The sequence below is a fragment of the Thunnus albacares genome, chromosome 9 (assembly GCF_914725855.1).
Source record: "Thunnus albacares chromosome 9, fThuAlb1.1, whole genome shotgun sequence".
In the NCBI taxonomy this organism is placed as follows: Eukaryota; Metazoa; Chordata; class Actinopteri; order Scombriformes; family Scombridae; genus Thunnus; species Thunnus albacares.
In genome coordinates, this window is record NC_058114.1 from 21,192,224 (window position 1) to 21,216,082 (window position 23,859).

At 42.2% G+C, this 23,859-nt stretch overlaps 1 protein-coding gene across 2 annotated transcripts in view; it reads right to left on the reverse strand.

The window, feature by feature from the left end:
- Window positions 1-23,859, reverse strand: part of cpamd8 (C3 and PZP like alpha-2-macroglobulin domain containing 8) — a 42,627-nt gene that overhangs the window by 7,360 nt on the left and 11,408 nt on the right. For both annotated transcript variants that reach the window (XM_044361801.1, XM_044361800.1), the window contains 23 exons: window positions 23,501-23,650; window positions 22,956-23,117; window positions 22,708-22,850; window positions 21,926-21,988; window positions 20,784-21,015; window positions 18,931-19,084; window positions 17,437-17,567; window positions 17,198-17,249; window positions 16,644-16,942; window positions 15,608-15,676; window positions 15,364-15,520; window positions 14,991-15,167; window positions 13,129-13,210; window positions 9,361-9,517; window positions 8,691-8,765; window positions 7,152-7,317; window positions 6,509-6,595; window positions 6,194-6,330; window positions 5,939-6,094; window positions 5,114-5,176; window positions 3,243-3,493; window positions 3,041-3,128; window positions 146-220 (listed from right to left, as the gene is read on the reverse strand). In XM_044361801.1, the coding sequence (XP_044217736.1) occupies window positions 146-220; window positions 3,041-3,128; window positions 3,243-3,493; window positions 5,114-5,176; window positions 5,939-6,094; window positions 6,194-6,330; window positions 6,509-6,595; window positions 7,152-7,317; window positions 8,691-8,765; window positions 9,361-9,517; window positions 13,129-13,210; window positions 14,991-15,167; window positions 15,364-15,520; window positions 15,608-15,676; window positions 16,644-16,942; window positions 17,198-17,249; window positions 17,437-17,567; window positions 18,931-19,084; window positions 20,784-21,015; window positions 21,926-21,988; window positions 22,708-22,850; window positions 22,956-23,117; window positions 23,501-23,650 (3,126 nt within the window). The remainder of the gene's footprint in view (window positions 1-145; window positions 221-3,040; window positions 3,129-3,242; window positions 3,494-5,113; window positions 5,177-5,938; window positions 6,095-6,193; window positions 6,331-6,508; window positions 6,596-7,151; window positions 7,318-8,690; window positions 8,766-9,360; window positions 9,518-13,128; window positions 13,211-14,990; window positions 15,168-15,363; window positions 15,521-15,607; window positions 15,677-16,643; window positions 16,943-17,197; window positions 17,250-17,436; window positions 17,568-18,930; window positions 19,085-20,783; window positions 21,016-21,925; window positions 21,989-22,707; window positions 22,851-22,955; window positions 23,118-23,500; window positions 23,651-23,859) is intronic.

Here is a 23,859-nt window from a genome sequence, read left to right on the forward strand (position 1 = left end):
AGATATAAACAAATGTTTCTCCCCACCCTTATGCAGTCACTGATGATTAACGCTGTCCTCATCCAGCATCATCACACATTCAGTATGATTTCACATGTGCACAGCTGTAGTTGACACAGCAATGAAGAATTTGGACTGAACTCACCTCATCAAAGTAGAACAACACTTTTCTCCCATTTAACTCGTATCTCTTCAGACCCACTCTCTTGTCCATCAGCAGCTGTCGAGGAAGACACAATAAACCAGGCTCAGTACATAGAAAAACAAACAAACAAACAAACACAGTTGGATTTAAGCAATTCTGCTTTGTAGCCTTAAAAGGTTTTGACTTTGCTGTGTCCTGGAATTTGTTTAGAAATTCTGTAGTGTGTGTGTTGTTATCTAAGGTGGGAAACATTTTTGTGAGTGATTACTAGTGTTGTACACCAGCTGAACATGTTACATGCCAACATCCTCATTTAACATACTAACAGTTAAATAAGCCACAATCTATTCATAAAAACCAAGAAGGAACATAAACATAGCTCTCCCTTGTGCATTACATCTATGGGATGGTTTAAATATCTAAAATTATAACCGATTAATAGTACAAAATGCACATTCTGGCATGTAGTGACTACGGCTGGTGGTACATTTGATTCAAAACAACATAAATGAACATGGATGGTAGCCACTGACAAGGACATGAATAGCAATCAGCACCACAGTGGACTGGACAGCTCCATCTCATGCTAATCAAGGTTTAATATTTACACAGGATTAAATATAAAGTGTTGAACATCTAACAAAAACACTGGGTTATGTTAATCCAAGACTAAAGATAACCCTGGATTAACGTGTCCAAATGCTCTGAGAAACTATGAGGAAATCCCACTTTGCACATTCCAGGATCTCTGCTATCATAAATCCTTAATCCCCTTCGCCTACATGTATACTTCAAGTGTATTAAAATGCATTATGTTGTACAGTGCCCTTACCACCCAACAGTCAAAATCCACATGGTCTGCATTTGCTCTGTGGGCCACAACTGGAATGTAAACCATATGCATTCCGCCATAACGTGACGACTGGGGTGCAGAATGTATTGGTCACCAATCAAGGACTGGGACTATAATAGTTGAAATCAACAAGGTATTGTGGTTTTCCTCTGGGATCACCTGCTCAGTGTTTTCTACTTAGTGTGTACCTGGTATTTTGTGAACCATGTACACAAATGTATAGTTGGGTCAGACATGCATGACCATATCTAGTAAATATGGAGTGTATGAATGAGTAACGAGGAAGCTGTTTACTGCAAATCTGAGTGTGTGCATAGAGAGCCAGCGGAGTTAATTCCCCCCACAGGGGGATTTTTCATTCTGTCAAAGGTGGCAGCCTTTGGACAGCAGGGGTTTATGAGGTGCTCAGCCTGAGCTGGCGCCACCGAGACACACACACGCACAACACTCTGTCTCTCTCTCTCTCTTTCACACACACACACACACACACACACACACACACACACACACACACACACACACACACACACACACACACACACACACACACACACATACACACACACACACACAAACACACATACACACACACACGCACTATACAATTGGTCTCTGTTTACGACTGCATTGTTTGTCTATCTAGCAACAAAAAATTGCCAATGAACTCCCATAGCTCAAATGTTATACCCGCGGTGTGTTCTGGGTCGTTAAACAAAGCTCATTATATTGGGTGATAAGATGCCATGGCTGTGGTAGCACCCAGTCAGTCACTGGACTAATCATTCATGACTACAGCATCCATGCAAGCAACTAGACATGACTATAGAAGCCAAGCTTGCCACCATAAATTGAGGAATGTAAGTGGCAGTCGGGTAGGCAGCAGTAAAACTCCAAGGGAGGCCAGCAGGGGTGTAAACTGAGCTTGTTAGCCACTACAACTCAGGTCAGCCTCAACTGACACACACCCTGTAGTATATATGTGCACGTATGTGTATGCGTGTTTAACATCTCCCCAGGTAGCCACAGAGGTGGCTCTTTTAGAGGTGGAAGCCTGCAGACTAAGGCCCTATAACTGTCTAGTAATGAGGGACAAACTTCTGATGGGTGGCTGGGGAGCTGACCTGCATCTAGCCCTTAAATTTCCCTCCTCCTTCTCTCTCTTTCCATCAGTATAATCGTTCCTCAATTGACCCATCCATCCTCCCTCTGTTACTCCTTTAATCCAGTTCTCTGTTACTAAAATATATGTCTGTCCATTATGTACTGCACAAGGAGGTGTGTGTGTGTGTGTGTGTGTGTGTGTGTGTGTGTGTGTATGTGTGTGTGTGTGTGTGCGTGTGTGTGTGTGTTCAGACTTGCAGGCTCAGAGAGGCCCAGTGGCCTCTGGCCCCAAGACATTGTAACTCTACATGGCCTGAGTTGGCTGTTCTTTTTCTTATCATACCAAAAAAAAAAAACACCATAAAAAAAGACCCTCATCTTAATGACCACTCCCGTGACTGCTAGAGTACAAACACGTGCACGTTGCACATGTGCGTAACATCCAGCTCTTAGAAGGCCTTGTCCTCATTTTAAGGAAGTGAAGTCCTCTGGAGCATCACAGAGGAAATGTTTTTCCTGTTGTGCCACATAACTTCTAACAACGACGAGAATGTCAGGTAAACACTTGGCTGCTTCCTGCTCTGACAAATATTTACATCAAAACACCTGTATGGCAAGAATAATATCCAGCATGTGTGTTTGTTTATGTCAGCATGTTAAGGGATGCATCCTGTGTAGGTGTGAATGTGTACACATGAGCCTGGGGTTTGCAAAGAAGTCTGCAAAGGAAACAGGAGGAGGATAAATTCCATGACATACTGCTCTTTGTCAAATGGCCTCCAGATGTGGATGCATCTGTCTCTTCCTACCTGCCTTCTGGTTTGGCCACTTACTTGACTACTTGCCTAGCAATCTGTGAGCCACTATGACCAACAACAATGGATGTCCAATCCCAAAACCTTTGATTAAGTGTGTGCATGTGTGTTAATGTGATTACATACCCTCTCTAGACTTTCCACATCTGCCCGGAAACCGGAAATCATGGGAACTTCTATGACGGCCATGTTTGATGAGCCTGAATGCAGCCACCTAGACAGAGAATTGGTCAGGATGAGGTTTGGAGGGGGCGCTGTTAGTAGCAGAGCTGTGCATATGTGAATGCCCAGTTTCTGTACTTGTACAAAGTGTGTGTGTGCATTCTACCTGGCACAAACTTCTAATGAGATGTGGAAGTCCATTTTGTCCTGGTGGGCTGCTGGGTCGTCGTCGTCGATGGGCGCCCGCCGCTTCCGGTTGAGCTCAGAGCGGTTGTCGGCACGGCTCCGGGAGCGCGAGGTAGGATGACGGGAGGAGGGGGGCTGTAGGTGTCGCTCCTGAAAAGGCTCTTTCAGGTCAACCTTGAGCTGGAAGGCTGGCTTGGATACTGGGTCGGGTACGTTGTAAGAAACATCAATCTACAGGCACACAGAGAGCAGTGGTTGAAGTGTGTTTAAAACCAGGCTTTTTCTAGAGGAAAATTTTCCAGAGGAAAAAGAAAACAAAGACGGTCAGACTTTTGTGATCAAGGTTCCCGGCTATAAAGTGATCATAGTTTTTGATGAGATTGTTGCCTGCTAAATTCACCTTTGCTTTCACTGCCTTGGTTGTTTGTTATCCCCTGTATTGCAATGTTCTTTCTAAGCAAATATTTCCCTTTGTGATTAGCACATTAGGTCCTGGGGCGGCATTCCCAAATTGGGATATGGAGGATATGACCAATAACAAGCTGACACCCATAGAGACATATTGTATGTCAGATCAACTGATAGTTTGTCATAATGTCTGCACTCAAGGCAGTCTTCATTTGTTTGCCAGATGTTTGGTATGTGTTTGAGGCAGCAATTTGTAAAAAAAAAAAAAAAAAATTCATGAAAAAATTAATTCATAAAATTTTAAAAAACTATGTGAAAAACACAAGTTTTGGCACTGAGGACTGGCAACAAACTACTTAGAATGCAAACATTAAGGACCTCCGGCCTAGAGAGTCAGGAGAAAAAAAAACTTAGGCAGCACTTTGAAGCATAAACCACAAATCATATTCACTGGACACAAGACATGCATTCAGCAGACTACTATTTCAGCCTCAGGACAACTCGCTGCTTTGATGTGCTTTTTAATTTCACAGAAGATTATTATTCCCAGAACTGTACACATTCTGAATAAATCATCTAGTCTGATTTGAGACCTTTGCAAAGCTACTAAATGATAATCCTGAGGCACAGGATATATACTCATCACATACTGTATGTCTACAAACATACACACAGGCGGGTCTCTTTGATTGCCCCGCTCTTGTATTTCATTAGAGCCCAGGTGCTGCTGCCCTGAGGGGCTGTCAGAGGGGTGTGTTGATGCACAGAGAGGTGTGGATGGAGGGAAAGAGGGGAGAGAGGGAAAGTAGAAAGGTCTGAAGAAAGAAATTGTGTGTTTGTGTGTGAGAAACTTGCTGTGGAGAACAAGTTGGAAGACGTTTTAGGCATTGCACAGCAGAACACAACATCCGCTGTTGTAGCTGGCTCTGCCTCAGTCAAATCTCAGTCATATCTCACATACATGTTTCCGAAAATGGGACTGTAAACATCTTTGATTACATGTGCTTTTTCATTCATGCCTTGTTTGGTTTTCAAGCGGACAAACGTTTAAACATGGGTGATAAGAAAAGAGGACAGATCATCATCCAGCAAAAAAAGAAAAAAAAAATGACTTCTATTGTTTATGAAAGGGGCTTTTGTTTGTCCGTGACAAGGTAGGACGTAAACAGCATCCTGTCCAGGGGACCACAAGAATCAACAGGAATGATCAACACATAACAAAACAATTGGCTAAGCTCTACCAGATTACTCCAATTTACAGGGAGAAATTTGGGCATTATGGGGCAACAGCAACTGACTCTCCCCTGCCGGCAAATTCTTGCTGTGAGCCGATGAAGTAAGCGCAACATTACAGTTCCTTTTTGAGCAATGTTCAAGACTGCAAATGTGTCTGTGTGTGTGTGTGTGTGTGAGAGAGAGCTTGTGTGTGTAGCACTACAATACCTGCATGAGACAGCAGCCTTCTCCTTTAGCGCTGACAAAAAGGCCTGTGGGGATACTGGGGATCTGAAAAAAAGAGAAAGAGAGAGAGAGAGAGAGACAGAGAGAGAGGGGGAGAGAGACACAGACAGACAGAAGAAAGAGGAGAAACAAAGACAGTCAGAGGGGGCAGGGAGAGGTGAATGAGTCATTTATCAAGCGAATGAATGCTGTAGGCTGCTGCACTGCCACTAGTGGTTCCCTGGCTACTAACCAGCAGGCCTTAATTGCCCCCAATTAAGCTGACACTACTAATCTCAGCAGAGGAACATGCCCGGCAGAGAGGACGTACTGCACTCTCACCTGAACTGCTCTGGCTGACCTCACACCACAGTGCCCTGACCGAGGTAGTCTGTGCCGTGCCCACATTGTAAAGTTTGTAATGTGTGGGCAAACAGGCCAATAAAGCACAGTTCTTAAATCAGACAGACCAACAAGGTGCTTTTGGGAAATCCAGCCCAGTTAAGTGCGGTTTGGTTTGGCAGTATGTTTTGGCTACTAAACAGCCGGACCTGGAAACAGAGATTAATGTTGAATGCCAGAGTGTGGCTCTGGTAAATAGGCACTCATCAGTCACTGTAATTAAGAGGGAAACATTACTAAATTGTATTAAAGTGCAGTTTCTCTTTAGTGAAACGACCACTCTGAAGTGCCTGAAATCATTTACGAAGCTGCCATTTTTTTATATCACAGTTTCACTTCTTTAAATATTAAATAAATGGATTATGTCTGCACACAAAAACACAAAGGAAGCAGCCATAAAAAAAGCCCCACAAAGTATGTGTTTACCTTGGCGCTTTGAAGGAGTTTCTTATTGTCCCTGTTGAGCTCAAACGTCTCCTGGAAGTCGAGGTTGGTGGAGGCCAGTGAGATGGTGAGGTTGACCCCTCCTACGTAGGACAGGATGGCGTACTCTGATAGAGCTTGCAGAGCTACACATGTGTCCTGGTACAGGGGGTTTAAGAAAAGTCAAGTTTACACTGATGCTGCTGCTGCAAGTGTTTGATCCAAAAAGGAAAGACAAGCCAGGAAAAAAAGGGCTACCTGTGTGGAAGAGAACCCGCCCAGGGCATTCCTCTGCTGGGAGAGCCATTTGACCACAGGCAGGGCAGACGCTACATCCCCGAGGAGGGTGTAGGTCAGAAGACCGTAGGCTGTCATCTCCACCTCTGCTGACACCACTGTGAACAAACAATAATTAATTATCAGGATTCTTATTTTGATTCTGAGTTTTATTTGAGGGAAATTTGTACCAGGATGACAGGAGGAAAAACTAATATAATGAGATAATAGATCTGTACTCTATGTACTATTTCCAATAGATAGTCAATACAAAATTCTAATAGCTGTACAGTGTACCAGACTGTGAGAGGCCATCACTGAAGCCCATGAAAGTGTCTTCATCTGTCATAGTGCTGCCAGTCAGGCTCCAGTGGGTGAGTCCGTCTGCATAGACAAATAAAGTGAGATAAATACAGAGAGGGGGGAGGGGGCATCCTGTATCATATGAATCACTGAAATAACATTTTAATTTTCAGTATCTTTCAACAAACATGCAACCAAGTCCTGTGCCTTTATTGTGCTTGGCAACTAAAATAATTGTGATCAATTGTCCTCCAACTTCCCCTAAACTCAGACAAATCTGCCAGAACTTGCAGAAAGTTTACGTCAAGAGGAAGAGAAGGAAATGGCCAAAGGAAACCAACACAGAGATAAGAAACTGAAAGGGAAAAGGGAAAAGGGAGGAGCGGATTGAACTACAGCTGAGCACTAAAGAAGCTTCTTTCGCAATTGGTTTTGTGCTGCTATAAAAATATAACCAAAGAAACAAGCTGTGTATTTATACATTCAATATATTCTCACTGTGATTTTCTATGTCTTATTACAGAACAACATCTGGTTGTTGCTTGTCAACTGTTCATACATCTGTTTCCTAGGTTATTAACATCTAGTGACAATGAATGCGCTTCCAGCCACTTGTTGATCTCACAGTGATGAGTACCTTGTGTGATGGCCATGTGATTGAGGCGGCGCAGGGCGAACGGGGCGTAAGGGCTGCGCAGCAGAGCCAAGGCATATGCAGACAGGGCTGTGGTGTAAGGGTCATCGGCAGAGTAGGTGTTACTCTCCAGGAAATCCTTGGCTTTGGCCACTGCCACTTTCTCCTCCTGGGCCAGACAGCACATTAGACAAAAGCAAATGAGCATGTGACAATAGTAATGATCAGTAGCTTACAAGATGTTGCAGAGGTGGACTTTTCAAAAGTGGAATTTTTGTTGTGGGAGTGTTGTTTACAATATAGAACTGGGACACAGCGTCTGTTTTATCTTTATCAGTATTGACGTTCTAGCGACATCAACCGAATTTCCCTACTGGGATCGTCAGATATGCCTCTTACATGACATGACCTTTGGCATACCCTTTCCAAACACATACACACACATACATCATTGTCACCCTCACCATCTCTATTTTAGAGGCTGCCCTGTCCCCGTCCACGTTCACAACCATCTCTGCTCACATGCAGTTATTGAATAAACATTCATTTTGGCCATTAAAAAGTTGAGAGTAGACTTTCATCTCATGCAGATGTGACCTCCCCCTCTCATCCATGAGATGATAGGCCTCCAGAGCCACTCACTGTAATTGCAGCAGTCATCTTTTAATTAAGTGAAATTGGAAGGGGGATGGAGTGTCTGCTTTGATGTGAGGGATACCTTTTCAGTTTTTATCAGTTGTTAAAGGACAGATCCTCAGAAGAAACCCTTTGGGATAGATAACAGAAGAAAGGAGGGAGACAGATGGATGGAGAGGAGCCAGGGAGAGGAGATGCTAAATAAAGAGTCAACTATGTGGACAAATTGAGAACAAAGACAAAAACAATCTGAGGTTTAGAAGCTTACATGCTGCTGAGGACAATGTCAGCAGAATTAGGTCTTGTCCTTTTACCATGTTTGTTAGTGATTGAACAGTACATATGATGTTTAATTATTGAGGAGGGCTATCAGCGGGAGAGTAAAGACAAAATCAAGTCTAGAACAGAGAGGAAAGTAGAGTGCTGAGGGAAAAAGCAAAAAGGAGAAAGAGAGGAATGCAACCGAGGTGTCTTTCACGGGACCTAATTGTCTCTGCACGTCAGCCTAAATCTTATGATGTAGTCCAAAACGTGATTAGATTAGCAGCACTGGGGCATAACAAATATGAGTAGGCTGACTGCCAGCACAGCCATCTTCACAACTAACAGGAATGCAGCGATAAGTTCACACACGACTCAGGCTGGTAGGATGGGCTACAGGAGTAATTGGTTCAAGTGGGACAGGTAGTGAACTACGTGTTGCTCTTGATGATTAAAAGACTGCCTCCTTTTAACCCGCTGAAATTATGAATCAATTTTTCCACCACTGCATCAAGTGTAGGTGACAGATCAGGAAAAGTTTTTTTTTTTCAATGAGCTTGTTAAATTAAAACTGTTTAGTTTCAACACTAAGCAGTGATTATGATGGAGCAGCACAGACTGCAGTGACTTTGTTGGACTGGTTACCTCTGTTGTTATCCCTGTCTCCAAGAGAGCTGCTACCACATACGCTGTAAGTGAGATCTTCCCATGGATTCCTCCCTGTAGATGAAAGCAAACATCAGCTTTAACTTAATTTCACGATGTTGAGACCTCCATCTTGTCAAAATCCAAATTACTGCTTTCACCTGACACACAAACACACTGAGAACACAATTATAGACAGGAATTCTGATTCATACAGTTTAAAGGGGCACTTGAGTGATTTAGGATTGCATTTACATAAAGTTGAGTGGCTTGTGAGAGACAGATTTTAAAAACATGGTCAAAATTGAAGCAGTACAGGCCAAGACATCCTGACTTTTAGTCCATTGTATGATCCAAGCTTAAACAGTAACACTGGATCATACACTTCTCATAATGCAACTCGATATCATGTTTTATTAGATCTTCCATGCATATTAAATGTTCTCATCTTTCATATTCCATGTACTCAATTTATAACACAGGTTCTGTCAAATATTTGACATCTAACTCAAGATAACCCTGATGACATCAGGCATGAAAAAACAATCCCTTCTCTTCACGATGGATAGTATTTCAGGACTCCATAAAAAAATTGTGGCTTTCACATTTCATCCTGCTTTGTAAGTGCAGGAACTCCCTGAACCCCACCCCCATGCAGACCCAGGCCTACCTGCAGGTCTTTGTTCAGGATGCGCCCCATGGCGGGGAAGGAGCCATCATCTCGCTGATGTTTAATGAGCCAGGATTTGGCAGCACGAAGCTCCTCAGGGTCAATGAAGATGAAACCCCTAGACTGAGCAAAGGACTTCAGCACAAATGCTGTCAACCTAGAGAAGAGATGGAGGTGGAGGGGGTGAGAGAGATAAAGATGGGTTAGGGGGAAGGAGATAAGAGAGAGGAGATATCAAAGATCCTTTAAAACATGTGCTGGCAAATTCTGAAAAATACTTAACTATCAAACTTCACAAGAGCTGGGAGGCAATCACTTTTCAGCTGAGTGTGAGGTTTTCTAACCAGTCACACTCTTTCAATCTGTCAACAGAGGGGGGAGGGGGGCTGATGGAGAAGAGTGTAGATGGAGGGGATGTTTTTGTCAGAGGGAGAGAGGACTGGTATGTATAGATGGATCTGATGAAATGGAAAAGAGAAAGGAAGTGAGGAGGGGAGCAGATGGGTGCGGCAGGGTTTGATCACCGCTACAGGATGCGGCAGCTGTGCTCTTGAGAATGTGAAATCTCACACGGGCCAATCAAGTGTGTTTCTGCATGCGAGTCGGAGATTCCCCAAAAGCATTCCGCAACTTATACAAACACAGATCCCAGGGACGAAGGTTGTGAATCTGGCTGGCCTGGGAGTGCAACTGAAAGTTTATGAGCCATGGTTTTAGTGGGCCGTGGTGGAGAGGTACCAGGGGAACCACGGAGAAAGGCCAAGGTCAGCCCTGGGGGACACGGCTGAGCTAATAAACACACACTCATCCATAAACAACAGACCTCCCGGTAGTGGTCAAAAGCTGCAGTCGTTGGCCAACATCTCCTCAATGACAGCAAGACATTCCATTATAGCACCCCCTGACCACAACTGACTTATAGGATGAGGCAAGCTGCTTACCATAAAAAGAAAGAAACACATGATGGAAATAGAGAAATAAACAAACAGGTCGTGCACTGGTTTCTCAACGCAGCTCGTAAGTGAGAGCCCAATCCAAGAAAGAGCACCAGGGGAGATGAGTAGGAAAAAAAAGAACCCTGCTCTCATAAAGCAAAACATTAAATCTTCCCTGGTTGGAACCTGGCTGGATGTTATTCCTCCCTGGAGACAAAAGTAGGGATAAAGCCGCAAGCCCGTTGGAATTTTTATAATGTTAAGTAATATTGTGTCACAGGCTTTAAATGTTTGGCCCCAGGGAAAGGTACTGGAAAGTGTAAATATGATTTAGTTTGGGGAAGGAAGGAAGCACTCGACAGGCTCACTTCCACCACTAGGGCCTTGGCTGGGGTCACCCACTCCTGATTTTCCCCCCTCTTTTATTTTTTCTCCTGTTTTCTAACTTCCCACCCCCAAATCCCCTCTTTGAGCTACCCTTATCCAGCGCCATACTTCAAAGGGTAGATCTGAAGGATTTTTTAAAAAGACAATACATGGGTGTGCTCCATGATAAAGCCTTGGTTGACAAGCTTAACGGGGAATGTTATGAGCTGGACTTTGCCTTCGACTATTGAGAAGATGAGGGTATGCTGTTTTGGAAAGCACTCACAGATCTATCACTTAAATTTAGATTAAAGTGGATTATGACAGCATATTACTATGAAGGCGTTTGCTAACTAGCTGCCTTGGGACTACTGAAGCTGAAAAGATGGATCAGGTGATACAGCTGTTACTATTGCAACTCTTTTGGGAAATTAAATCAAGGCACCAGTAAAATGTTAGCATATGTCTGGCTTTGGCTAATCAGTTTCTCTATCATCATGGTGGAAGTGTCTATATTTTCAGTTCTAATAATTCGTCTTTGAAGCGGTCTGTGGATGAAAGCTTATTGTCACATAATTCTTCAAATTATGTGACAAACATTCCTGACTTAATATTTAATGAATGTACAAACCATGCAGGGCTTTATTTTTACAAATACAAACCTCTACAATGGCTCCATAGCAACAACAACAAAAAAAGAAAAAACATTGGCTTGCCAGTTTGGTGCAGAAATGGAAATAGATACTGGCTTAATGCAGAAGCAGATATCAGTTCTTTCAATCTCTGGTATTCAGCCCCCCAACCCTGCTAACGCTGTAAGATCAGTCCTTTTGGACAGACACAAATGCCATGCCAGCCTCAACATGTATAGCCAAGGACTGAGACTGTCAGAGAAAATGAAAAAAAAAATGCTGCCCCACTCTCAGAGGTTATTATATAAGGAGGGGTTTGTTAAAAGTCATTTTCAGTTTAGCAGAGACCTCAGTTTTGTCAGTTAAAGCTAATACTGTACTTGAGACTTGAGGGCTTCCTTTATTAGAAAATTGTCTTTTTATCGAAGTTTGAGAGACACTTGAGCCCTCACTTTGATGCTACTGTTGAGGTTCATGCACTCTTACCCTGAGCTGATCTTATAAAGGGTAGTACAGGCCAGCAGGGCTGAGGAATACAATGAAAATGGGGAGCTGGGATGTTCATTGTGTGTGCGCATCCTACAAAAACCTCATGCGGCTTGCTCATAAAATAATGGTACAAGATTAAAAGAAAGATTACAAAACCAAAGAACAAATTTAAGCCTTGAGTTTGGAATTAAGGTGAAGGTTGAAATTGAGATCATGTTTAAAGAGCATGTATTTGTATGTGTTTGTGTGTGTGGCCAGCACTGCTCAGTAAACTATTACCGCCAGCCACTGTATCATTATATTCAATCTTTTCATTAGATCCTGTCTATTTCCACTCAGATACATTTTTACAAGCTGGAATACATTAACACTGCATTACTGGGTGCTTTTAAGCAGGCTGTAAATGTACTGCTCTACCCATGAACTCTGGAACTAAAACAAAAGCTGAGCTTGTTTTGGATGCAAGCATGTTGTTGATGGATTCATAAAGTGTGATACAGGTTTACTGAAGGTTCACCATCTGTGTTGTGCCCACAACCCACACTTGTTGCCCCGGGCTTCAAGGAAAACCACTGCTTGTTACATCCTCATATCCTCTCACAGTCATCAGGGGAAGAATTCAAGGTTTCCATGGCAGTTTAATGTTACCAATTACGCCCAGGTAGTGAGTCATTAAGAGGCATGCACCACTTCGATTTTCTAGGCCATGTCAAAAAAAAAAAAAGGTAGAGAACCATTTGGTGAAGTGGCTCCAGACAACTTATAACACTGTCTCCAATAGTAGCATTAACAGCTCGTCTGTGGGGCCAAAGCAGCATGGGTCCACTCAGTGCCACGGATATGAACCCTGATTAACTGCAAATAAATCTTGACAGCTTTGCCTACCTCAGGGATCCAATTATGCAGTTTGTTTATGATTCTCTGTTGTTTATGTAACCTGCTGTTTCACAGTCTTAGCTCTATTAAATATCATAATATCCACCTCAGCTCATAAATCAACCAGAGGTATGCACATTGTGCGTGGGCCTCAAAATGCAAGCACTGGAGCTCCCCATTGAGAGCATTGATTTCAGTTTTATAAATATTATGAGATGGTTCTGTCTGCCTGCCTGCCCCCAGGGAGTGTAAACATGAAATAAACACTCAGGAAAAACTCACCCATGATTTAAACACACCAACAGAAATGGATTAATTTGAGCACAGCGTACTGAGATGCTGATAAAACCTTCATTGCTTTGGCCAGCAACCTATGTCCCAGTTAAAGCTGAAGAATGTGGCCACAGCTAAGCATAGATTGGCTGGTATGAGTTGTGTAAACTTCAACAGCTATACCTACAATGACTTACCACATACTGCCAGAGGAATCCCTTTCTCCGAAGGCACTGTAGGATCCATCCTGTCGTTTGTAGGTCAGTTGTCTCTGATAGCCTGGATAAGAATAAAGAATGGGAGAGGTGGTGGGGGACCACTTTGAGCAAGAATAGTCACAAAAGTTGAATAGAATTACCAAAAACATTTACATATTTTTTCAGAGCCTATAAAGTATGTGGGAACTCTGACAGATTTTTTTTTTTTGTCAATCACAGTAGATACTTTTTTGAAAACAGACTCTAAGGTGAACTCAGGCAAAGCACATATAATGAGGGTAAACAAAGCTAGGGAAAAGAGGATTTTATTTAATGTTCTGACAAATGGCTTGGGTGGTAACTAAGAGTTCTTCTTTCATCAAGTAATCTTAGTTGGGGTCCAGACTGAGGAGACCAGAAGTAACAGGGTAAGATTGGACTCTGGGCTACATTTTCAAGGTGGTCACTGGCAGAGGCAACACTTGGCAACACTGCCATATGGTATTACGTAGCTACATGATGTAGCGTTTTGCATTGGTCATTGTGATTGTGCAAGAGCAGCTGTGCAAAGGTGCTCCACGCTGTGATGAAACAGGCCAATTCCAACACAAGCCACTCATTTTGTAAATAAAAATCCAACATTTGGTTAATATGGAAATCATAGTGCTTTGTGTCTGTACTTTATTCAACCCAACAGCTGAATTCCTACTTGTAATATTGCAAAACCTCTGCTACTTCATAAGGTATGTGGTGCTGAAGAGGACGAGCCTATCTGTGAAAACTATCACCACTTCCTTGTCTACATATTTGCATTTTTCTGGGCTCTTCAGGCTCCTTACACATTTAAACAAGTTCTTTGAGCCTCCCCATCATAAACTGGCGCATGAATGCTCCATGTGTCTTTTGGCTTATTCTCTTTTGGCGTAGTTCATTCTGCCAGCTCAAGGTCAACCTCAATGTCTTTTCCAATGTCAGGACGGTAAGAATAACTCTTGGACTCGTGCCTCCTGTCCAGTTCTTGTGCACAACTCTGTTACATGCATCTGCGAGGTGGCCTGTCCCTGGTATGGCACGCTATGAGAGTCTGGTGACACTAACTGAAGGTGAGGTTTTCCTCAACAACAGGAGATTTTTGCAAGGGCATAAGTGGAGAAAACAGAGGAGGGGAGCTCTGGGTAACAACATCCAGCTTTATGTTCCAATCCATGATCCAAAGTATTTAGTGCCAGCCAGGCCAAGGTTCCTCTGTCAAGAAATCCACAGTTCCAAAAACAAAACCTATTATCCAAGGTAAACTTAACTCCAGTAGTTTCCAGAAAACCCAACAACAGTATACAACTTGCCAGCAATTAAAAAACATTCCTTCCGCTCAGTATGAAGCTGCTTTTTGCACAGAAGGGCAAGAAGGGATTCAAATTGTTGAGATTCACGGCACACGCTGAGAACTTAATTGACCATCTTGTTTCCACTGCTTAAACAGCTGCTAGCTAACTGAAGGTAGGTCAGTGGGAATTTTGAAATGCAGGGCATCAATGGGCAAAACCCATTATCAGTGTATCACCAGTGGTCCACACAGGAAGATGGGTGGCAACTGTGGTACCAGAGTCAATCCTTCATCTTAGTGTCAAATATTGCATAACTGATTCAGGTTTGTCCAAAAGAAACCAGTTTGTGTGTATGAAATCAGAGCTCAGGTGCTCCTGATGCTCAGTTCAATTACGATCTTTACATTTTTAGAATTTTGTCAGACATCTTATCGAAATCAAATAGCAGTGAATATATCAGGAGAACATTTTACTAAAAGATATATTTTTAAATTACAAGGAGAAAAGTGTGCAAAACTCATATTTCATATTTCGTACCTTGCAGCAGGTAGTCAGTTGCCTCATTCTCAACCTCAGGACTGAGTTGCCTGGTCTTCTGCAGGTACTTGAGAACAAAGACGTTCGGTGCAAAGTGGATCATGTTCTGCTCCCCACAACCAAATGGTAGCCGCAACAGCTTGTCCAGGTTATTTAGAGTCGGCCCCATCACATCCCCTGATACAGGTGCGCATACACACACACAAACACACCAGTTATTCACACTGCAAAATGCACTTTAGTTGGATCGTATGCTTAACTGACTAATCAACGCTAAAACTTTAAGAATTTGGAGTATGATGAAAATAATAAGTAAATGTTGCTTCTTGTGTACAAAAATACTAATATGCATGCATGCATAAAAAAAAAATACCAATCATAAAAGCAGTGGCCCTCTCAGATCCAGGCACCATGTTGTGTGGGACCCCCAGAGTGAAGGCCTCATTATGGTTCTCATCAGAGTCTTCCTTTCTCCAGATTTTAAACTCCCCAACTGAGCCCCAGCCTGTTGAGAAGCCTATGTGTCGCACCTGGATGGACAAATGAATTATTGATTAAATTATCTCTAAAAGATAAATTAAAGCAACTAGAATAAAATTGCCATAAAAGAGCCAAACCTGTCCAGGAATTTGGCCTGCCCACTGGAGGATCACTGACTCATTGGATGGATGTAAACCATGGCCCACCTGAAGAAAATAAGGTGGACAGGCTAAAGGTAAACACCTCTGGAAGAATACAGATTTGTAATTAATAGTCTATCATATTGTTTCTGTTTGTATTCTTTGGTCATACTACAACTCCAGCAGCCTGTAAAAATCAGAGCACAAACAGATAGCAGTCAACAGGACAACATTAGAAAGCAATGAATCCACTTAGAAAGCAACTGGTGCTGTTTTTGGATTCCCTCATACAGAGCACTAATAACGTCCCTCTGCCAAGTGTTGGCAATGCCAGTTTGATTCACCCACCTCCCACACACAATCGCTAACACAAACATACAAACAGGCCCATGTAGAGCACATTTCCTACTCTGGTATTTTCATTTCATAATCACATTAAACCAAGGACCATGAACAGCTGAGCCCTGCAGCATGTCCAACCCAAAATGCCACCGTCCCCAAGAAAATAAATGAATCCTATTGGGCTGTAATATACGGTTGCTCTACTGCGGGCTTTTAATTGCTCTCTTTGGTGAATGGTGCGAGGCTAATGCTGGGGCCGGGGAGCAGTGTGCCAGCCAGTGAGTGCCATGCGAGCACTAGGCCATGGATCACCGAGTGTCCTCAGTGACATCAGCCCGTTAACCTTACAGGAAGGCACGCCAGTAAATGTGGCGCCAGTCCTCCTAACACACAGACCCTGTGGCCTGCTGAGTCTTTTTCACTCTCTCCTCTTGGTGTCGGAGCATCCAATTATGATCGGAACACAAATCCGTTACCCTTGTCAGTGCAGGATATTTCATCATTCTGTATGCCAAATCAATCAATATATTGATCCAAACCCTGACTCACTGCAGCCTCAATGCTGGAGAAGTAAGCATTTACTGCAGCTTCAAATAGCAAAACTACAGTATATCTTTTATATCAGTTGTTGTATATCCAAAGCCTTAGACATCTTCTTAATGTACAATGTAGAAGAATCTTATCTTCTTACCTGTACCACACCTCCCTTCCAACTAATCCAGAAGCTGCGGAACTCGTCCCAGGAAAGGATGTCTTGTGTGAGGGCACTGACTAGGGGATCGCCCATCTTGCCCAAAGAGATCCAGGAGCGAGTGTTCTGCCTACCCCCAAGTACAATCTCGAGCATCTCTGCGCTGTCATGTGGGCTGGCAGAGAGGGCGAAATGGGCATCGTTGTGGGTCTTCACTGCCACCTGGAACTGGTTCATCTTGGCTGGCTTTTTCACATACTGATATTCATACTTGTTGGGGGTGGAAATGTGGATCCTCTCTGACAATGAGAATACGAAATACTTTCAAACATTTGGGTTTAGTGAAGTTTTTGTACTAGTATGGACATTATGTATAAATCTAAAAAGTTTTTTTAGATTTATAAATAAATCTAAAAAAAAAAGTTTTTTTAGATTTGTAATTTAAAAAAGGACAGGATCCAGCAGGAAAACTATGATAGCCCATGAATCTCTTCATTATCAATTTAATATAATAACATATAAATATAATATTAGGAAAATATATATACACTGACCATTGGGACAGAAGAAGACACTGTAGGTGTATTCTCTGGGAAGGCCTTCTGGCTGCAAGGAGAATGAGAGAGTCACAGGAAAGAGAAAAAATAAGGAAAAGTGGGATGATAGGAAATAAAAAGATCTGACGCATCATCTCAGCAAAATTCTAATCTACTGTTAAATAAATACAATCTACATGTGTGAAGCAAGTCTTCCCTATCATGTGACATTGATCAATATTGATCAGCATTCTTACCTCCACCAGGACTGTCCTACGAACATAGTCCAGGCCAGTTGGGGTCCTTCTTTCGTCCACTTCATTTCCTAATTTGCCTGTCTGGAGAGCATCTGAACAGCAGCTTGGTTCACTGTAGGCAATGGCACGGGCTATTGGGGCAGCAGAGAACAGAATAAGTCCTCCCTCTTTCATTTTTGTCATGGCACATGATCATCCCTTTTCCTTGACTAAAAAGAGTATTACAGTAAAGAACCCACTAAGAAGAAATGTATGTTTGAGTTATTGTCCACGTCTATATACAGTATGTGTTAGTAAATAAAATGCTAATACTCCTATCAGCTTGCAGCACTGGGGCGAACAGAGGACATGACTGTCCTGGTTGCCAAAAAGCTCATGGGCAGCTGTGTCCTGTAAGCCCGAGCCCTTGAAATTTGTATAAAAAAGTCTGTCTGGAGTTGCTTGGTAGTTGTGACACTTCAAATTGTTTATAATTATCATTACAAAGTACTTCTTAGAGACCTTGCAGTGTGTAACTGCTGGATTATACTGTTTTGACCTTTGCCAATCTAGATATTGAGGCTCATCCTACTGAAATACTTCTAAATCACTCTTTATGGGGGGATTTAGGGGCAAATTGTCGTGGGATTTACTGAAAACATCAACATGTTTTTTTTGAAGTGAAAAATCACGTATACCCACATAATGCCACATCTCTAATGTAATTTGTGGTCATTTCTCGCAACATACATTATAGAGGACAAACATGTCTGTAAGAGGACTCCCAGTTCTCTTGCCTAGGGGGAGCACATTGGAAATGTGGCCCTGTGCCAGTGGCGTCTCTTTGTGTGTGTGTAGTGAGAGGGAAACACAAGGGGCCAGGGGACTAGGAGTGGGGCCATGGGGGGCCCATTGACCGCCAGTGACCTGCAAACTCATCAACATGCCACTGAGTGTCACAGCACAGCTCTGGTTGCTCCCCCACTGCTGGCCAGCTTTGTTCTCACATGCGCTCTGGAGGGGACTGTTTGTAACTCTGGGTGGGTGACCAGATCACACACAGCTCAGCTCCTTGGCCAGCAGAGCTCTCTCTTAAGTCAAAGGCTTGGCTTTCTGTAAGGCATCACACTGAGGAGGCTGGGTGTCCTTGTGAAAGGCTGTTATTGTTTTGAAGTGCCACGCCACTTAAGAATTCAAATGATGCTATTTCCATGATCCAGAAAAATGTAATCTGCATCGTTTATATGAGCATCAAAACATGACTCATTCTTCTTTCTGGACATGTGATGAAAACTGTGGGACATAAAATAGTTCATCCTGAATTCATACAATAATTTATCATCATGGCGTTGCACAGATACAAAGTTGTTTAATTTCCTAATTGAAAAATCATTTAGGAAGAATAAAATTTTGCTGTCACCCAGTTGATATAGTATTCTAAACAATAAATTGCAAGTGTTAATAAAGGAATCAAGAAATAAGGAGGTTATTTATTTGGTTGTGCTCTATGAGTACCTGTAATGTTTGCAGGCCCCAGTTCAGTGAAAGACAAAACAATGGATGTGGGTGTAGCCTCTCCAGGAGCAACACACTTCTTCCTTGTAAGGTGGTGCTTTCCAGGATGGCCAACAAACTTGATGCCCTTTGGAACTGAGACTTTCACATGAACCTGTAAAGGATAGAGGAGGAGAGAGGAGGAGAGAGGAGAGGAGAGGAGAGGAGAGAAACCAGAGGCAATTGATCTCTTTTGACAGGCTCCAATGACATAATTTCTGCCAACCACGCCCCTCCCTCATATAGCGTGTTCTCCTCAATGCTCTACAAGCGAGGGAGAATTTTTAAATCACATTGTGAATTTTTCATGCTGACTGACTCATGCTTCTCAGGGTCCCTGAAGGATTAAGTTCCACTCATCGTCCAATTTTCGCAGAGGGCTCAGTAATGCTGTGGGATCTTTTAACTGTTATTCATCCACACGCCACAAGTCGTAAATAACTGAGCAGAAAATATAGGAATCACATGTTGCTGGGGTGGACATCAAAGGAAGGGCTACACTGGTTTGCATATTCACCTAACATGACATCAGGGCAGCGCACGCACAAGCCATTTAACAGGCTCATCTGCAAACATCATGATGTCATCTCTGTGGAGCGCAGGATGGACCCATTTAAGGCCAAGATGGAGTTTAGAGGGCTCTTCAAAGTGAGCGCTAGAAACATACTTCTGGGCTAATCACATATCTTCACATTACAAACCTGTGCTTCCTTTGGCCACCATGTCCCATCCCTCGGTACCCCTGGGCCTATATCTACCTACAATTATCCCAAAACAAGGCTTGTCTTGTCTGTCACAATGTTTTGGCATCAAACCTATTTTGGAATACTACATGCAAGTGCACTTTAATCTCTTATTTTAATATGTTTTACTGTATTGTTCTCTTATTTTCAATGTATTTTAATGTTTTTCTATTTTTCTTATGTGCACAGCACCTTGAGTTACAGTATGAAAAGGACTTTACAAATAAATAAACTTAAACTTAAAAGTGCTCTTCCTGATTTCCAGTCTAAATGCATGAGTAATATCATAACACACATATCCCGCCAGATGTTACCTACACATTACAAGTGCCTCAACCAACCAGGTTTACTGATACTGCAACAAGAACATCAACAGTGGAGCTGGCAGCAACACAACTGAGCTACACAGTCGCATATGTCAAAGTTATATCCACGTGATAATGCATTTGTGCAAAGACCTTTTGAAGACTCTACTTAGTGATGTGTTCATGGACTCCTTGATGGTATGTAGACAGTAGTGACATGTAAGAGTTCATATACAGCTTCATATGACAAACCATCTTTTATGAAAACCAAACTGGGGAAAAAGGCAAACATGGACCTCATGAAAAGAATAATGACTGTGACCAGGTCAACATCAAACCATCCTCTATGCTGTGGAGTTGATAATGACAGTGATTTTGATTTCTTACAGTTTCTTACTCAGCTATGCATCTTATCATGCGGCAATTAATAACAAGATGCTTATTATGATGGATTACCTCCTTTTGGCATTTTTAGTACTGATTTTCATTCCATTTTGAAATAAATGGATTGTAATCTATCTGAGAGTGTGTAGTTTGCTTTGGAAAAGGGTCAACAGTAGTGTGAAATACACATGGCCCTTATGCCAGGGTTGCATACCTGCAAATGAATGCTACCCTTACCATCTTCAGTGAACATATATATATATGAATTGAAATATGACTCAATTGACTTATGTAAAGTTTGTTTGTTAATGCACATTTCCTGCACTGTAGAAAAGTAACTTGTTTGCTTCCTGTCCATCTGTGCTGTCATTCATCATCTTACCTCAGAACAGGTTGGCAGGTAGTTGTAGACAGTAAGGGGGACTTTGGTTTGCTCCCCTCTGATTAAGCTGTAGGGTAACGTAAAGTCAACAAAGAAGGGCTTGAAGGTGCGAAGCTCCGCTCTCTTTGCTAAGCCCAGCCCCTTCTCTTCAGACAGGCCAACGGCTTCTGCTACCCACGTGGTGATCGAATCGGGCACGTCCAGTCGCAGCTCAGCTTCCCCGGTTTCAGCGCTGTCAGTGACACACATTGAGATACAACTTGAGTGGCAAATTTTGCTGGACAGTGAAGTAAAAAGATTTTAGACTTAACACAAGCAATAAAAAAGTCACAGACTACAAGGACAGGCTTGATGAAACACTGTAGATTACTTTTATGTTAGTCACACCTGTGTCAACATCAACAGCTGCACCAACTCTAAACTGGATAGGTGTGAGGGACAGTCAGGTGTTGACCCAATCTGTTTCTTTGAATGAAATGGTCTGAGATCATTATTGGCAACACATATTCAATGTTGGTCTTGGCAAACTGTCACAGGGCATAATAAACTTGAAAAACTGCATGTACGCCCTTCCTTTTGATCAAAGTTGCCCAAAATCCACTTTAATAGACTTTAAGGGAAATCAGAGCTTTGGACTTCACAGGAAATTAGGCAAAGCTGAAGTCCCTTCCAAAGGAATCAAGCATATGGAAATCTATGGGCAGTTCATTTATATTGGCTGAAAATGAATAGAAGGAGCTGTTGAGAAAGTGACAGTCCGTTCCAAGATCGGCCAATTTAAATGAGGCACATTCACACCCTGAGGGGGGAAATGCTGCTGTAGTCTTCTTGCATACAGGTCCGAGTCGCACCTTTCCCCTCTTCTCTCTCCTTCTATCTCTTATCTTCACTCCTTCTTTTCTAAAACTCTTTTCTTAACCCCACTTTTAATCTTCCCTTGCACTTTTCCCTCTCACCTTTCTTCTTCTTCTACATACCTATATGATTCTCTTCATACCTTCTTTTCTCCTTTTCCTACATTCTTTCTTTCTGTCTCTTTCATTCCTCCAGGTTTCTTCATGTTTGCTTCTCTCCTCTCTCTTCTCTCCCAGGCATTAAATATACACACTCACACAATATTTATGAAGATAAGATTTAAATACCTGACATTGAGGCAGTGCCACACCCAAGTCTCTGGGAAAAATGTACGCCTACGCTTCTCTGCTCTGCAACCAAAACACAAGCTGACATCAATAAAAGGCTTCAGCTGCTCACAATAAAACAACACCATAATTGGAAAATGTATTATTCTGAATCCCACGCCGACATTCTCTAAAGTCACATCATGTGTTTAATGTTCATCACTAGAATGAGTGGTATTTGTGGCATTAAGGAATGTAGGCCTACAATATGGACGAACCAACAAAACTATTTTCTTCTGTCATGTTTTTCTCTGCTTGTTTCTTAATCCTTTTGGAGACCTCATTTAACCCAAACATTACAAATACTGAAATGTGTACTACTAGAATATATTTTGGGGGATTTTGAAGTAGTTATTGCTCTCTGCTCTGGCTTTGCTTTTAAATTCATTGTTTTCAGAAAAGTACATGCTCATATAACTGTGTGGTCCAGTCAGAGACCACAGTAAATTTTCATCAGTGACTTGTTTTCTGCCAGTACTGCATTAAGGAGAGTGGAATAAGTAATAAATTAAAATATAGAGTGCCTTAATGGTTAGGGAGCCCATTGTCACACAGAAAGGCAATGGGTTGAAAATTATATATAGTGACTTGTTTTAGTAACTTAAAATGATAAATTTTCTATTTTTACTTTTCTATGAGCCACATCACAGTTAAAACAGGACAATAGTCTCTTTTGTGGGCATCTCAGAGTGGTTAGTGGATATCAGAGACTGCCTCCAACATTTCTATGGCGGGTCGTGTACCTGGTTGTAGAGCGAGAGTGCATGGCAGCCACTAAGGTGGAAGTGTGTGGCTGAAAGGCAGGGACGGCCTCGTCTGTGTACATCCCTCCACTCTGCCGGTGGTTTAAACTCACCATATCTGTCATCACAACCAGCCCTGTTTCCTGTGTTAAACATACAGAGAAATAAAAACATACACACACCAAGATCATTATTTTTTTGGTCCTGCGCCATCATTGCAGGCTCGTTAACCGAGTGTGCGTTCTCACTGTGAAAGCGAAGCGTGCGTCCTTGGTGATATCCCAGTGCCATGGAAACACAGAGGACCGTCTGCGTCTCTTTGATGACAGCCCTGGCCACCAGAAGTGTCCGTCATCTTTAGGAATACCAAAGGCGTCTGATACATCAAAGTCTGCCAGCTCTTTAAACACCTGCGCCAAGGAAAAACATTCATATAAGCACGCAAACATGGTTACACACAAAAATGCAGCTCCATGTTACATACAAAGCTAGAAAAAAACGCTGTTTGTAAAATGATGTGATACTTGCCCTTAGATTCACTGATCTAACATCTGTATTCAAAATTACAAAAAACATACATTCATTCCTTTTAAGATTAAGCAGATAAGAATTATGTCAAGTAATATAAGCAACGAGACAGATATAGGAAGTTGGATTTTCCACTACACAAATGAAACTATATCACTTGAATGCCAGAGTTTCTTTTTACGTCTTTGAAGAAAAACAATAATTAGGATCGATAAAAGATTACTGTAACATGTCACATTTATACCACTATAAACTGAGGACCAACCTTGTCTGGACTAAGCTGGAAATCAGGCTTTAACAGGTAAAGACTCTTATCCACAGTGGCCACACAAACACAGGAACCCTTCTCTCCTCGGACGTGCAGGGTCACTGGGTCTCCTGGCATGGACTCATTAGTTGACAGAGAAACAGACACCTGCAATCCAAATGACATGAGATTCACACAATGCAATATTTGATATGCATACCAAAAAAAATCACATTTCTAAAAACTTGCATGAATTTGTACAACCAATTCTCTAGATCACAATATTGTACATTAAGACTTAACAGTTGTCCCTAACGCTCTTACTGACAATTATATTGGTTTTCAATTTGTCAAATAGGTTTTGGACTCATCAATTA